This window comes from Buteo buteo, chromosome 16 (assembly GCF_964188355.1).
Source record: "Buteo buteo chromosome 16, bButBut1.hap1.1, whole genome shotgun sequence".
Taxonomy (NCBI): domain Eukaryota; kingdom Metazoa; phylum Chordata; class Aves; order Accipitriformes; family Accipitridae; genus Buteo; species Buteo buteo.
In genome coordinates this window covers 12,384,826-12,400,036 of record NC_134186.1, presented here as the reverse complement: position 1 = coordinate 12,400,036, position 15,211 = coordinate 12,384,826, and the positions used below count along the sequence as shown (strand labels likewise).

At 40.6% G+C, this 15,211-nt stretch overlaps 1 protein-coding gene across 3 annotated transcripts in view; it reads left to right on the top strand.

The window, feature by feature from the left end:
* Positions 1 to 481: 481 nt before the first annotated feature.
* TOLLIP (toll interacting protein) overlaps positions 482 to 15,211 on the top strand; it is a 29,414-nt gene continuing 14,684 nt past the window's right edge. For all 3 annotated transcript variants that reach the window (XM_075047878.1, XM_075047877.1, XM_075047876.1), the window contains exons 1-3: positions 482 to 661; positions 10,003 to 10,152; positions 14,146 to 14,328. In XM_075047878.1, the coding sequence (XP_074903979.1) occupies positions 629 to 661; positions 10,003 to 10,152; positions 14,146 to 14,328 (366 nt within the window). In that variant the 5' untranslated portion in view covers positions 482 to 628. The remainder of the gene's footprint in view (positions 662 to 10,002; positions 10,153 to 14,145; positions 14,329 to 15,211) is intronic.

Sequence of the window (15,211 nt, the reverse complement as noted above, 5' to 3'; positions counted from 1 at the left end):
AGGTCACGGTCTCCGCTCTGGAAAACCACCAACACGGGCCTAGCTGACCGAAGGACAGGCCGGGCAAGACAACAGAGTCGTTTCCTCACACACTCCGCACCCGCTGACAGAAAACCCGGCGGGGCGGGGGACCCTGCGGCCGGGCGGGCGGGGGAAGGCGCCGCTCGCCCCAAGATGTCGGCCCCGAGGCCTCCTCCCCAGCCTCGCGGCGCCCCCTAGCGACTGCGGCGGCCCCCCCCGCAGCGCCCCGCTCGGTTGCGGCGGCCGCAGAGCGGAGGGGCGCATGCGCAGGAGTGGCTCCGTGCCCCTCGCTCCCTCCCTTCCCGGTGGGTCGATAGGCGCATGCGGGTGGGGGGGGGGGGGGAGGTGGTGGCTGCTGTCTCCTCCGCCTTCCCTTGGCGCATGCGCACGGCGCGGCCTTGGAAACAGCCAGAAGGGGCGGGGGAGGAACGCGTTGCTGCAGGCACGCCCGGCGCTGGGGGCGGGGCCGGGGTCAGCTGACTCGGGAGGCTGGAGCTGGGTGAGGATTAGCGGCGGCCGCCGGGGCAGTAACGGTTGCGGGAGCAGCGGCGGCGGCGGCGGTGGCCTGGCGAGGCGGAAGGCGGGGTCTCGGCCCGAGGGAAGCGCTATGGCGACCACCGTCACTACTCAGCGGGGCCCGGTGAGTGCTGCCGGGTCAGGGTCAGCTTCGGGGGCCTCTGAAGGCTGTCTCCGGTTCGCGGTCGCCGCTGCACCGCGTTGGGCTGGCTTGGACCCTTCTGCGCTTCGGCTGCTGGGCCGTGGGTCCCCCCCGACCCCCCCGCCTCCGCCCGGCTCCTGCCAGTGGGCCTCGGTGGGAGGGTGACTCACCTCTCGTCTCCCTCCCCCCGCTCGCGGCCCGTGGCAGAGGGAGGAGAGGAGAGGAGAGGTTTCTCCTTCTCCAGACTGCCGTGATGGGGGGGGGGGGGAAGTCTGCCTCTTCTCCTGGTTCTCCGCCTTGCGAAGAGGCTTTAGGAAAGGGGAGGGGAAAGTCCTTCCTGTCTGCGTGCAGGGCTTGGAGGGACTGTTCTGCCCGTGCTTTCTCGAAGGGCCTTCCAAAGGAGGGAACGGCTTAAACAACTAAAGCTAAGCCTCTTCCTCTTTGAAGCGGAGGAGAGCTTTCTGTGCGCGTGGTTCGGCTGGCAGGTTCACGTAGCTGTCTCTGGAATTGGCACCTGGAAGCTGGAACGTGAAACGTGCTGAAAGACGCATTCAGTGGTAGTATGTAGGCGTGTGTGTTGGGGAGGAGCTGAGCAGTCTTAAAACCAATTTAACAGTCTTCTAGGAGTTAGTGTTGATCGCTTATTGGGAATGTGTCATTATCGAGTTTTGCCCTGGAATAATCTTGCCCCGCACCGGGGTGTTCTACTGCGTGGTGTATAACTGCGGTATAGCATCAGCTCTCCAGTGATGTGCTGCTCCTGTCTGGGAGGCTCTGGTAGTAATTAACAGTACGATGTTGCTCTGCAGATGAAGTAAGGCTTTCTTAATCAATTTAAACTACTGCATTTTATTTCTTACAGCTACTTTTGTGTGTGTGTTTCTGTGCAGCCTTGATGAAAGACCAGAGGAGTGAATTATTAAACTGCTAATTTTGAAAAACTGCATGCTGTTTGTTTTTATTTCATGACAGTAATATGATCATCAACTTAGTTCCTTACAGTGCCTTATTTGCTGGTCCTCCAGAATAGATTCCTTCTACAAAGGATTGTGATGATGGTTCTGTTATTGGAATAAAAGTTTTAAGTGGAGAATTAAGGTAAAAAAGTGAATTAAGATTTTTGTTGTCTCTTGATGGTATCATGAAAAGACAATGACTGCTCTTCTGGTTGAATCTGTGGTGAATCAGGTAGTTGCTATCCCCAAAGGCTTGGTGTTTGAGAGTTGATGGTGTGATTGCATGTAAATAGAATTCTGTTGATATGTAACAGGTTTTATTCAAAACAGCTCAAAATAATTTAAATACCTGAAAAATAGTCAGAGTTTGTTTAAAAGTAACTTCTCTTCTAGTTATTGGTTAGTTCATGTTTGGAGAAGGCTGGGGAGATTAAGGGAACTGATGTGGGAGCAGGGATAGAAGGAACTGGTAACAAGCTAAGTGGTTTGGCTAAAGCTGAACAGTAGGCCTGATTGCAGTCCTGACTTGTGGAGAGATGAAACTGTGCAGGTATTTTATCTCTGAAATGGAGTGGCATTTCTTTTTGAGAGAAGTTTTGCTTGCCTGTTGTGCTGAACACCTTGTTGGTATTGAGTGGAGTACTTTCAATATCTACTTGTTTTAGATTGGTGAAATCCTCTTCTTGGGCTGAGGCAAGATTTTAGTGAGAACCTTCTTGGACATGGCTATAATCTTGCAGATATTTGAATATTGTAACTACCTAGTCTTTCTTAAATGTTTTAAAGGAACTGCTTCTCAACGCTTAGAATGTTATTCTTCTAGAAGTCTTATTTTAGAATTACCCAGATACTCCTACATAATCTTTTGGCAATCTTTTGTTCCTTAAAAATTATTTAAGCCTGACAAATAAAAAGGTGTATGATGATTTATTTATCTTGTACAACTTTGGCTTTCTGTTGTTTTTTTTTGTTTGTTTGTTTGGTTTGTTTTTTTTCTTATGAGTTCCTAACACTGTTGTGCATGCTTTTCTTCCTTGTCTTAACCACTTTACAGATTTTAATGTTTTCAAATGAATTAACAAATTATGCAATGTTAAGCTGCCATTCACAGGTGAGGATGTTGGTATGGTACATGCCAGCCTTTCTTAATTCTCTCTAGAGTGGAAGATACAATTCTACTTGTTTCTATATATACAACTGCATTACAAATGAATAGCCACTAAATGGTGCTAAAGGATTGGGAAACATTTTCTCTTTAGTGCTGCAGAGAACAGTTCCTGTCTCTGTTTGAACAGGCAAGAAAATATTCAAGGTTGTTTCATGCAGGTGAGAAAATTAAGTATGTTACTATACTGTTGCCAGTCTTATTCTTACACCTGTGCTTTCTAGTTTATGATGATGCTTATTTGGTGAGTAATGAAGATTTCTGATTGCTGTTTAGTTTTTCAGATGAAACAGAACTGGAATTCATCCTGTCTATTACTGGTAAATATTCTTCTAGAATATAGATTTCTCTGGCTGTTTTCAGGATGTTATGGAATTAGTGTGTTTTCACATTTTGTGATTTTTTTGAGAACAAAACAACTTTGAAATCTAAACTATTGCTGAATATATAAGGGCTGCTAAATGTTATCTTTTCCAAGTGAGAGGTATTAATAAACAGTTTGATCAGGCTTCAAGTTAAGTCTGAGACACTGAAACCTCTTACTTGTGATTCTTTAGCTAACCAAGCAAACCCAAAATTCATATCAATGATTATTCATCATGCTGGCAAATATGTCAAGTCATCAAAAATTAGATCAAGTACCAAGCTAGTACTGCTTAGATTTCTGCTTCTAATTTCCCTAATAGTGACTACTACGATGATTGGAAATCTTCTAACGGGTAGGCTATTTATGATTACTTCTCTCTTCTTGTCCTAATACTGTCCTTTAACTGCTTAAGTCTTGTTGTCTCTGACTTTACTTGAAGTTTTGTCTTGACACTCTTCAAAAACTGGATATCTTTTCCTGAACGAAAGTGACAAAGAAGCAATTCCTGTTTGTATTGTCCAGTATTGATACGTTACGCTGTCACATGAGCCATTTTGAATACAAAGTCCCATCACCAAAATAATTGGTTGATAATTCTGAGTATAATTGAGTATTTTATTAGGTGTTTTGTTTCTTAATAAAATCTGGATATATGTAGTATTAAAATCCTGATCTGTGAAGGTGGAAATTTCATCAAGACACATTGTTGCAATCAATTTAGATTTCAGAAGTTGTTTAAAAGGTTGAGGGAGTAAGATGTCATTGAGTGTTTCTACGCAACCTGTGAATTAATTTTTAAGTGCTGTGATCTGATCTCTGGAGCATGTTCTTTTGACAGAAAATGTTGAGGGCAGCATTGGTAATGCTTTGAAGTTCTTACTCTCTTAACAGGTAAGAGAAGTACCTTAAGCCACTAAGTGGCTTATTTTCCATTGCATCCAATGGTATTTTCTTTTAACCAAAACCTGGAGGAAATAAAGATCTGTACTAGTATGTCTAGTGGTAAAGCAGAAAAAAATCAGAAGTCTGTTCCTAGAATTGATGGCAATTATCCTTCTCCTTAATGCTAATCCCAATGTGAATTCATGGGTTTCCTTATTTTGAGCTGTTTCTATGGCTTTTCCTGATGTTATTCCTCTGTTAAATTAAGTGTGGACCAAATCCACGTAGCTCAAATATGCTATAAATTCTTCTTGGATTTGAGATTTCTATGGATACTCATTCTGTCTTTAATTTTTAACTCATGTTTATATACAACAGTTCCCGCCATACTTAGCAGGAATTCAAATTATTGTTTTAGTGAAGGGAATCTTTTTTGATTGTAATCAGATGGTTAGTGTTGACTTCTGCTGTAAAACCAAATTTTTTTGTCCTTTATTAACAGTTTTGCTTTTTCGCTGTGGAATGTATTTTGCAAATATTTAAATATTAGTGTCTTGCACAACTTTTAAATGTGCTGGGAAAATCCAGAGGCAGTAGCTCGTGGCAAAATACTTAGTCAAGACTAAATAAAGGAGGTGTACTTGGAAAGGGAAAATACTATTAAGGTGATGACTATAGAATCTTTATGATTCTTTCCAGGTAGACATGTGGAAGTAACGAAAGTAACAAGGTAGTTGGGTAATTTCTGGCAACAGGAAAAAATCATAAGAACAAGAGAAGAAATGTCTGGTACCTTTCAGTCCATGACACTTTTTTATTTTGGTGACATTAACACCCCCCCCCCCCCCCCCCCCCCCAAAAAAAAGAAAAAAAAACCAAAAAAACCAGCAAAAATCTCCAAATGTAATAAACTTAATTGCTGTTATATTCTTTCCTTTGTCCATCCCTAAACTGAAATTCTGAAGTATAGCCTTTGACTACAGTTCTACAGGAATTTAATGGGGGATGTGTCATGCTATAATGTGAGCTCTATAGAATCACACAACAGTTCAGGTTAGAAGGGATGTCAGGAGGCCATGTAGTCCAACCTCTTGCTAAAAACATGGTCAATTTTTAATTCAGACCAGGTTGCTCAGGCCTTTGTCCAGCAGGATCTTCAAACCTTTAATGTGAGAGTTTTTGCAGTCTTCCTGGGCAATTTGTTCCTATCTGTGGTTGTACCTGAGATGAATTTTTTTTCCCCTCTATATTTCATGTCAAACCTCCCCTGTTTGTTTGACAGCTGAGGTTGTCTTTCTTCTTGCCTTGCATCTCAGAAGAGAACCTTGCTTTGTTTTCTTGATGACCTCTTCATAGATACTGGAAAGCTGCTACAAGGTGCATCCTAAGTTTCTTCCACTCTTAAATCTTCAGCCTGTTCTAACAAGTCTTGTGCTACAGCCCTTTTCATGGACCATCTGGTGGATCTTTGCTGGGCTCACTCAAGTTTATAATTTTTCACGTACCAAACAGGTTGCAGTATTCCAGATGTGGTCTAATGACTGCCAAGTAAAGGGAAACAATTGCTTTCCTCAGCCTACTGGCTAGGCTTTTGTTCATCCAGTGTAGTATGCTGTTAGGCTTCATTGTTGCGAGAGTGCTCTGCTTGTTCATGTTTAGCTTGCTGTCCACCAGGACCTGCATGTTTTTTCTCTGTAGTGCAGCAGTGCTGCCAGTTGTTCTCTCGTCTGTACCGGTGGCAGGGATTTTTCTGTCCAAAGTACAGGACTTTGCACTTGTTGTTGAATTTCATGAGATTCCTGCCAGTGAATTCTTCTGTCTCTCTGGTTGTTGGTTCTGTCCTCAAGGATACCAGCCATTCTCCCCTAAATTTGGTGTCATCCTCAAAAGTGGTAAGCATATGTTTCTGTCTCCACCTCTGATAAGGAAAAATATTAGACATATAAGTTAGTCTCAGTACAGACCTCTGAGAAATGTTGCTTTTAACTAACCTCCAGTGTCATTAACCACTGAACTTCAGCTTCTGAGCTCAGTGACCCAGCCAGTTTTTCATCCATCTGGTGGCCCACCCATTTTGATTGTAATGACCAAGCTTTGATACCTACTGCTCTCTCCATATTCACAGATTCTCATAATTTTATTGTAGAAGGCAGTTGGGCTTGTTAGGCTTTTTTTTCTTTTTAAAGCCTTGGTAAAAGCTGGCTATTCCTAGTCCTTGTGTTTTCCTTTGTGCGTCTAGAAGTGGCTTCCAGAAGGACTTGCTCTATGAATTTCTTAGCAGCCAAAGTGAAGCTGACCAGCCTGTGGTTCCTCAGGTCATCCTTCTTGTTTTCTTGAAAGCTGGGTATGAGATTTGTCTTTCTCCAGTTATAGGGGACTTCCTCTAATATGCATGACCTTTCAAAGATGATGAAGAGTAGCCTTGAAAAAATATCAGCTAGCTCTTTCCAGGACCTCTGGATGCATCCTATCTGGTCCCATTTTTTTCTTTAGTGTGCAAAACATAGAATAACAGTTCAAAATTCTCTCTCATTCACTCACTTTTTTAAAAACAGTAAAACCATTTAAAGGAGAAGAGTTAGAACTTTTTTGGCAGCTAGGTGTTTAAAGCTCTTTAACATGAAACTTCTTTGAAAGCTAGTATCAGAGTTTCTTGGTAATTGCTAGTGTGGAAACTTTAGGGTTCCCTGAATGTATTATGTCTGGGCTTAGGGTTCTGTAAGTCAGGGCATTTGTGGTTGTTCTTGGCTCTGCATTCCCTTTCCCTCCCTTCTGTAGGTACCCGTACTCACATGATCAGTTAGTGAGGTAAGGATCCTGATGACTTTCCTTCCTCTTCCCTTTACCTCCAACCCTTCTTTCATTTTCTTCTGATCAGCCCTCTGCACTAGCATACTTTTACAATTGCCTTGGCACCTTTTAATGTTGCACAAGAAATTGGGGTGAAAAGAAATGGGAAGGTGACTGAGAACAGCCCAGTCCTAAATTAGCTGGAATAGCTGTAGAACATCACGCTGCCTTTAATTTGAAGAAGTTGAGATGCAACTTTTATACATGTAGTGTTTCACTTTGAAGATCCTCGAAACTAGCTCTTAGGTGGTTTTAGCAGATAAGAAGGGCAATATTATTGTTTCTAGATAATTCATATTTTTGATATGCAATACTGTCAATAAAGTTTATTAGGAAGTAATTACAAGACAGGCTTATTTTTTTTTGAATGCGTGCTCAGCATTTGTCTTCCTAATTGTATGTCTATCATAGCACTGTCATATTGCTGTCTTGCTTGAAAAGAGAGTTCTAGTAAAATTCAAATGTTAAATGGAATTCATTTTTTGTTCTACACTTAATGGCAGAGCGGCTTTGAATTTCACATTCTTCCTTTAGATGTTGTTATAGTAGAGGGAAGTGCATTTGTTTTAAAGTGGGTGTTGAGTAGGATCAGTGATACAAGCTTGTCATTTATGTTCTCCCTGTTTAAAAACAAAGGCTGTGGTTGAACTCTGGTTATGTAACTTTGTATTTTTGATTCGGGTTTGGAGGTGACAATTGCGTGCCTGCTTTTAAATGCTTTGACGAAGACATAAATTAGCCTGTTTTCTTTACAGATAAAAAGATTGCACATTACTGATTTGTCTCCATCAATATGGAATCAACTGATAATTAGCATAAGAACTTAGAGTAGTGTATTTTCCTCAATAAGCATCTCTCCTAGATATTTTACTGAATATATCACAAGGACCTGTGTACCAGATGTTGGAGCTGAACATTTAAGGTGGGAGTGTACGCATCTCCTGTTCTCCACTCTTCCTTTTAGAGGGGTTTACCACTCGAATCTTTTGAGAATGTGGTTACACTAGCTGTTTTTAGTTCCTGTGTGTGTCTGCTCTTCCAGGATAAGAATGTAGCTTTGTGTGAGATAACTGAATGACCTAAAATGAGCTTAGAAGCTGTAAGAAAACTTTGGTCTCCCTTACAGATTTTGTTTGTCCCTTTTGGACCTCAGTACAGAGACTAGTTTATGCATTTCATTTTGGAGCAGTATTTGGGTGACTTATAATAGTTTTCACTTTTTAAATTTTATTTTTAGACTTGTGTTGTGAATTAATCAAGCTTTCCAATGTCCATGTTAAGAAGGTGGAGACAAAATATGCTATCCTGTTTTCTGAGAAGTTGACAGAGGGAGCTTGCATATGTGGGAATGTATTTGCAGGGCTTCAGCCACCACTTCTGACTATGGGAATTCTTTATGATGTCTATTCTTAGGGATGCTAATAATAACAGATTTGAAACTTCCTGGAGGTGAAGGGTTGGAGGGGACCTGCTGTGTTGTAAATGCCTTTGCTTTGCTAATTCTGGTGCCATTTCAAATCTTTCCTAAACGGATTATGTTTTATTTTAAAACTTAACTCCTTTTTTATAACATGTATTCTAATGAGAAGACCTGTTTAATTTCCAGGCTAACTTAAATAAGCTTTCTTTAATATTAGCACTATCTTTTAGCTTAGTCTTCTCACTTTCTGCCCCCATTTCCCCCCCCCACTTTTTGAAACTTAAGCTACTTAGGATCTTAATTGTAAATTTTTAAGGTGCTTGTAAGCAAAACTGATTCCCCCTTTTCCCTTCCTCCCAATAGCCTAGCAGCAGGCATTCAGTACTTCCTCCTTAGCTTTTTTGATAAACTTCCTTTCTGGCATGCAACACCTAATGTTGCCAGGATCCTGAGGCTCTGAGATAGCAATAGTCACACAAAATGTGATTTGGCAAGAGCTGCAATTTCTATCTCTAAGATGTAATCTTGACATGCAAGTGCTGTCTAATCTTCAAAAGCTATGTCCTAGAGGCCTGTTAACGTCTTAAATTATGTTCTGTAGGCATGCAGCTGTCAGATATACAATTGAGTAATCTTGCCTGGGATTGCAACATAAGAATTTGCACTGTCTTCTGTCTTGATGCGGTGGACAGTTCTGTATTAAATATGTAAGCAACTCCCATAGACAACAGAAATGTAAAGCTTAATTACAAATTTTCTATGCCACTTTATTTGCCTTTTAAAATTTATTGTTACAGTATGCTTGTTATTTTAATGTGATGATCTCTCTGAGTTATTGATAATGTTCACTGAGCATTTAAAACCTGGAAACAACTTGAGTTGTTGAATTGACAGTAATAGAATTGACAAGTAACAGGTAGAAACTTTCCTTTCTTTTACTGTAAAGCTAACAGGAAATACATGGTAACTGCTGATTCATATTGGCATGTGTGATGGAGTGCCTCTAGTATTTTTCAGCTTTGAATTTTTTTGTCATGGTTCTTTCTTGTGATAGACCAGATTTTTAATTTCTCCATTATTGTTTTGAGTATGGTGGAATTTTGTCCCCAAATTGTCCCCAAGGTTAGCTGCCCACCAGCTGTGTTTAATAATGGAAAAGCATTAGGGCATCTGTGTTATGTTGAAGAATTCTTAGTTATGTTGAAGGATTTGGTTCGTAGGAAACATGGACTTTATGATCTGTCTTGAAGGTGACTGTGAAAGTGACCCTTTCAAATGAAAGCAGTGTGCTGTGTCTTGTCACAGGGATGATTGGATGCGACATGAGTGGTGAATGTGTGAAAGAGCTGGGTGCTATCAGATGTCATATGTGAATGGGATGTAAAACTGGGTAGCTCTGACTTTTACATGGATTACTAAAATGTTTAGTTGCAGAGCAGCCTTGGCTCTGTATGTCCTACTTTTCTTCAGAGGCTTACGTTGGAAGTGAGTATGAGAACATTCCCTATGAGTGAGTTGGCAGTTTCGTCATTTAATTAGTTCTTTGTTCATGCTGTCAAAACTAGACTAAGTTCTGCTGAACACTTTTGCTAAGCTTTTCTTTGATTTATATTCTTCTCTCTTTTTCATTATGAAAGTGGAAGACTTAAGTTTGTTTTTTTTCTTTTTCTTTTCTTTTTCAAGGTATATGTTGGTGAGCTTCCTCAAGATTTTCTTCGCATTACCCCAACCCAGCAGCAACAGCAAATCCAGCTGGATGCCCAGGCAGCTCAGCAGCTACAGTATGGAGGACCAATGGGTACAGTAGGCAGACTCAGCATTACTGTAGTACAGGTATAAATTGTACCATCTTTGTACAATTAAGTAATTGTAATTAATGAATACAATTAATCTTTTTTGATCAGTGGCCACAAAAAGATTTTGTGTTGGAATTCAAGTTACTAAATTGCTTGTATATAGGGAATGAGTAATTTTTAAAATTTTTGTAGCTTCCTGGTTCTGTACATCAGCGTTTTGTCCAGTTTTATGTTTCAGAGCTGCATCGTGCATGGTGCAGCAGTGTTCTGTAAACCTTGCTATTATAGCACATAATCAAATAAACTCATGGTTATTTTACAATGAACAGGTTTCTCTTAAAACTTCTGTTAAGAATGCTTCCTATAAAACCACTTAATATGAAAGACATTAGCAATTTTGAGAATATTGTAGGGAACTGCAGTTGAGTTACATATTTTTCTTTAAGTGACTGCTTTGTTTCATCCCATTCCCTCTAATGCATTTGCTGTTTTTCCTAGTGTTTTCTGCAGACTTTCTTATTTATCACAAGTGTTTAGTCCTAGCTCTTTATTTTCTACTTCTTTTCCCTTGTTATCCATTCTTTTATCTCTTGGCAGTACTGTATTACTGCATTCATTATGCATAACATTTCAGGTTTTAAAACTTGTCTGTCTTAACACAGTTCCGTTTATCTATGTTAGCATACCAGATGTCCTTCATATTAACTTAACACACCATCTATTTACAAGTACTGTTTTCAAGTCATTCTCTAAAAACATACCAAAGTGGTATTTAGCCTCAAATTTAGCACCAAACCAGGAATAGTACACATACAGTTACAGCTTCCATGGTGAGGCCCTTATTGGGGAGTAAACCTATATAGGGTCTCTCGGGGAAAGAGGCACCAATCCTCCTTCCTTTCTATGTCTTTCACTGGTCAGTTTGCTCCTTCACAGCCAATATCCTTCCTTTGCAAACTGGGGATAATGCTTTCTCAACTTTTATTACTTCTAAGGTCTAGACACTTGAACTCATTCATTGCATTCACTTGCAGCCTGCTTTCTAGTTCTGATTAGTTTCCCAATCTGTGTTTAGAGAGTGTAAGATTGGAAACCTCTTCTGCAACTTTGAACAGCAGAAAAATGTTATCACTTTTGAAGCATAGTGGAAGAAGCTTTATTATAATTTTTTTCCAGAGCTAGGAATAGATGATTCAGGTTAAACCTCAGGCCTATAAGGAAACAAAACATTTATCAAACAAGATGCTGTGTCTCAACTCTCTTGCAGCTTCTAGCAACTTGTATGCTACTCCATAGGTTGTTCATCTTTGGCTATTTGCTTGGACAGCTTAAAGTACTTTTTGTCACAGGATGTTGATCCAATCAGTATAGATGGTAGAAGTTCCTGGGGCAGATAAGGGGGCAGACAATACAGTGTTTAAGAAGGAGTTTTGCATCTCACTTTGAGTGGCTATGTACAGAAACATCCATATTCCTGTTTGGATGGTTGAACTGATGGAGTTGATACCGGTCTTTATCGGGTTCAATCCTCGTTTATTTTTAGGTGCTTGTGCAGACAAGAAAAAAAAAAACATTTATCTTGCTTGAAGAATAAAACCTAATGGCTGTTCTTGATGCCATGTCTGTAAGTTAACCACTTGTTATAGAATCACAGGGTAGTTGAGGTTAGAAGGGACCTCTGGAGTTTACTTAGTCCAAACCTCATCCCACTGCTACCTCCTCCCTGACCCCCCGCCAGTCCCTTAATCAAGGATTAAGGAGGATGTTGTATACATGGAAAGGCTGAGAGAGCTGTGGATGAGATTCCCCCAAAGACTGTTCCCTGAGTAGTCCCAGCCATCAGGTTTTTATGAAGATGACACCTGGGCTCTTTTCAGTGCTGTCTAGAGGAAAGACAAGAGGCGCAGCGAGCACAAATTGAAATACAGCAAGCTCTATTTAAATATATAAAAAATCTTTTTGCTGTGGGAGTTGTCAAGCATCAGAACAGGTTGCCCAAAGGGCTTGTGGAGCTGTGGAGACACTCAGAACTTGCCCGAGCATCTGACTGTGCTTCGAGTGGGGAGCTTGGACTAGACAATCTCTAGGGGTCCCATCTACCCTCAACCATTATGTGATTCTGTGAAACCCTTAACTGTTAGTGGCCCTTTGCTGGACTCATTCAAGTATGACCATGTCTTCTACTAGGCAGCCCAGAACTAAAGAGAACAGTACTCCAGATATGGTCTTTCCAGTGCTGAGTAGACGGCATCATCTTCCTTGACCTGCTAGCTGTGCTTTTCCTAATGCAGCCCAGGATGCTGTCTGTTGCCTTTGCTGCAAGGGCACATTGCTGGCTTATTTCCAACTTGGTGTCCACCAAGACTCCCAGGTCCTTCTCTAGAAAGCTGCTTTCCAACCAGTTAGCCCACAGTCTATAGTCATGCATGTGGTTATTCCTCCACAGGGGCAGAATGTTGCATTTTCATTTGTTGAACTTTTAGATTCCTGTCTGTGCAGTTCTCCAGCCTGTCAAGGCAGTACGTACTCCCTCTGAATGGCAGTACAACCCTGCGGTGTCCCCAGAGATAGTCTTCTGTACCTGTCTGGGAGTTTATGCAAGAATGCAGTGGGAGTCTTGGCTGCATATTGAGGCAGGTGGCATTCCGGATAGGAGACTTGTCATGGCATAGTTAACCTGTGGAACATGAAAAGCTAGTTGAAGTCTTTTGTATTTAAATATGTGTTGATAAAGTATGTAGAGCAGCATGCCTTAATTCTGTTACTTATAAACTGATGGAGGATCAGAAAATGTTTTGGGGAAAGTAATTTACTGCCTTTTTTTTTTTTTTCCCAGATATAATGGACTAGTGGTGAGTTTGTCTAAGCACAGTTGGTTGTGTCCTCCTAAATTACTAGGCAGACAATTTATAGGCTCTTTTTTTCTTTTGGTGAAGTTTTATGATAAACTGCTTAATCTTGGGACTTCAGAGTTTAGAGAGTGCATAATTTAGGTGCCAACTTTCCTACTTTAATTGTTAAGCCCACATTTACAAGAAACAGTTTGAGACCTTTCTCACTAGCTCTAATGTATGAATTACTGAACCAGCATGTGCCCTGAAGGAGAAAAGGGCTTTCCAGGCCAGAGCTGCAGCCATTGTGACTAAATCTTATGCAAGTCTCAACTGTTCCAGTTCTTTAAATGTCCTGTAGGTGGGAGGCATCCTAGGCACCATATTTTGTCACTTGTCTTGCTATAAAAAGAGCTATAGGCTGCTTAGTACAGGCCAGAGAAACAGCATCTCCAAAAAGTCTGATTTCTACTTTGGCATAGCTATGCAACAGTACTCAGTGTTGTCTTCAGGACTGTAATCAACTTGTTTTGTTCTATGCTTCTGGTGTTACAGCAAAAGTATGTTGGATATCTTCTGATTCTATACAACACCTGCTTTTATAGTAACGTTGAACTTAAGTTGCCCACTGAATTAAGTAATGTCAAATGCACACACTGAATTAAGTAAGTTTTTTAACAACTTGGAAAAGTATGATCTAGATTTTTACCTCAATTGAACTGCTTTTGCAGTTTGTGCTTTTTATATTGTGTGATATTCTTGAAGCTACTGGATTTCTGTAATTCATCCTTTAAAAGTACTTCAGTGAAAGAAGACAGGCTGCCTATCATGTTAAGTTTATGACTGTATATTGGACAGCAGATACCTAGGCAGAAATTGAACTTGCTACTATTTCCTTGTAATCATGTATCTTTTGGTTTGGTATGAAGTAACTTATTTTAACTATGGTGAAAATGTGTATATTCTACAACAGACAGGTTAAAAAGAGGTTCCCTTTTCAAGTCTCATTTGAGAGCCAGACATTTGACTTATGTTTTAATCTGAATGCTGTTTTTCTTGATCTTTTTTTTCCCTTCCTGTCTACCTCATAATTGAATCTAGTCCTTTGTTCAGTATTTGATTCTGTTGTGAACTAATAGTAATTAACTTCTCAAGTTAATGTAAATATTATACACTTACAGGCTTTCTTTTCTTTACAGGCAAAACTGGCAAAGAACTATGGAATGACCCGCATGGATCCATATTGTCGGATACGGCTGGGGTATGCTGTGTATGAAACTCCAACAGCACATAATGGAGCCAAGAACCCCCGCTGGAACAAAGTTATTCAATGCACTGTTCCCCCGGGTGTGGACTCTTTTTATCTAGAGATATTTGATGAGGTCAGAACTGCTGGGATTTTTTTTTAATATATATATTGTTTATTTATTTTTTTTCCCCTTCCCTGTCTCCTGTTTGGACTGAGCTTTGGGTGAAATCTTGCAAAAAAGGGTTGAGTTGCCAAAGGCTGTTTCTTAGCTGTGCTCTCTGGGAGATGGCGAACATTTTTCAGAATCCCAAGAGCAGCAATGGATAAGGCTTCACTCTTCCCCAAGAATGTCAGAACTGTTACTTTTCCTTTGGTAGCTGATAAGGGGCATTAACAGGGTTCCCTGCAAAGGAAGAGAAGCAAAAATGTCTGAGTGGTGTTTAAGCTCCTTTTTGCTATCAAAATGCCCTGCATCTTATATTCTGTACTGTCCCTATTAAAAATAACCTATTTATACAATACTGTTTTACTCAGAAATTCTTCAGTGTTGTTCTAACCCAGGAGGAGCTTGGAAGCTTTCCCAAGCTCAGAAATGCTGAGGATAAAACTGTCAAATATAGACTGTGTGTAGTCGCTAGGATTTATTAGCAGAAACTAAGAAGCTACAACTGAGGCTAAAGTCTGTGGTTTGCCTTTTTTCTTTTTTTTTTTTCTGCATCTCTTACTGTGTGTAGTAAAACTTGACATGGCAGCAGCTGTGTGGTCAGTGTACGAATGAGGCTTTTGGATGCTATTTTGTGGGCTTAGTTGATTGGTTGGAGTGTCTGTTTCATTGCTGCAACTAGGGTGGCAGATCAGTACTGGTGTCTGCTCTTGAATTACTGGAGTTCACAGCCTATTGTAGTAGTGTAAACAGAAGCTGTTTACATTCATTTAATGGCCTCTGATATGATGTCACTAGAGTCACACAGATGGTACTGATATTATGTTATATTTCTAGAAGTGTTCTGCTTCAG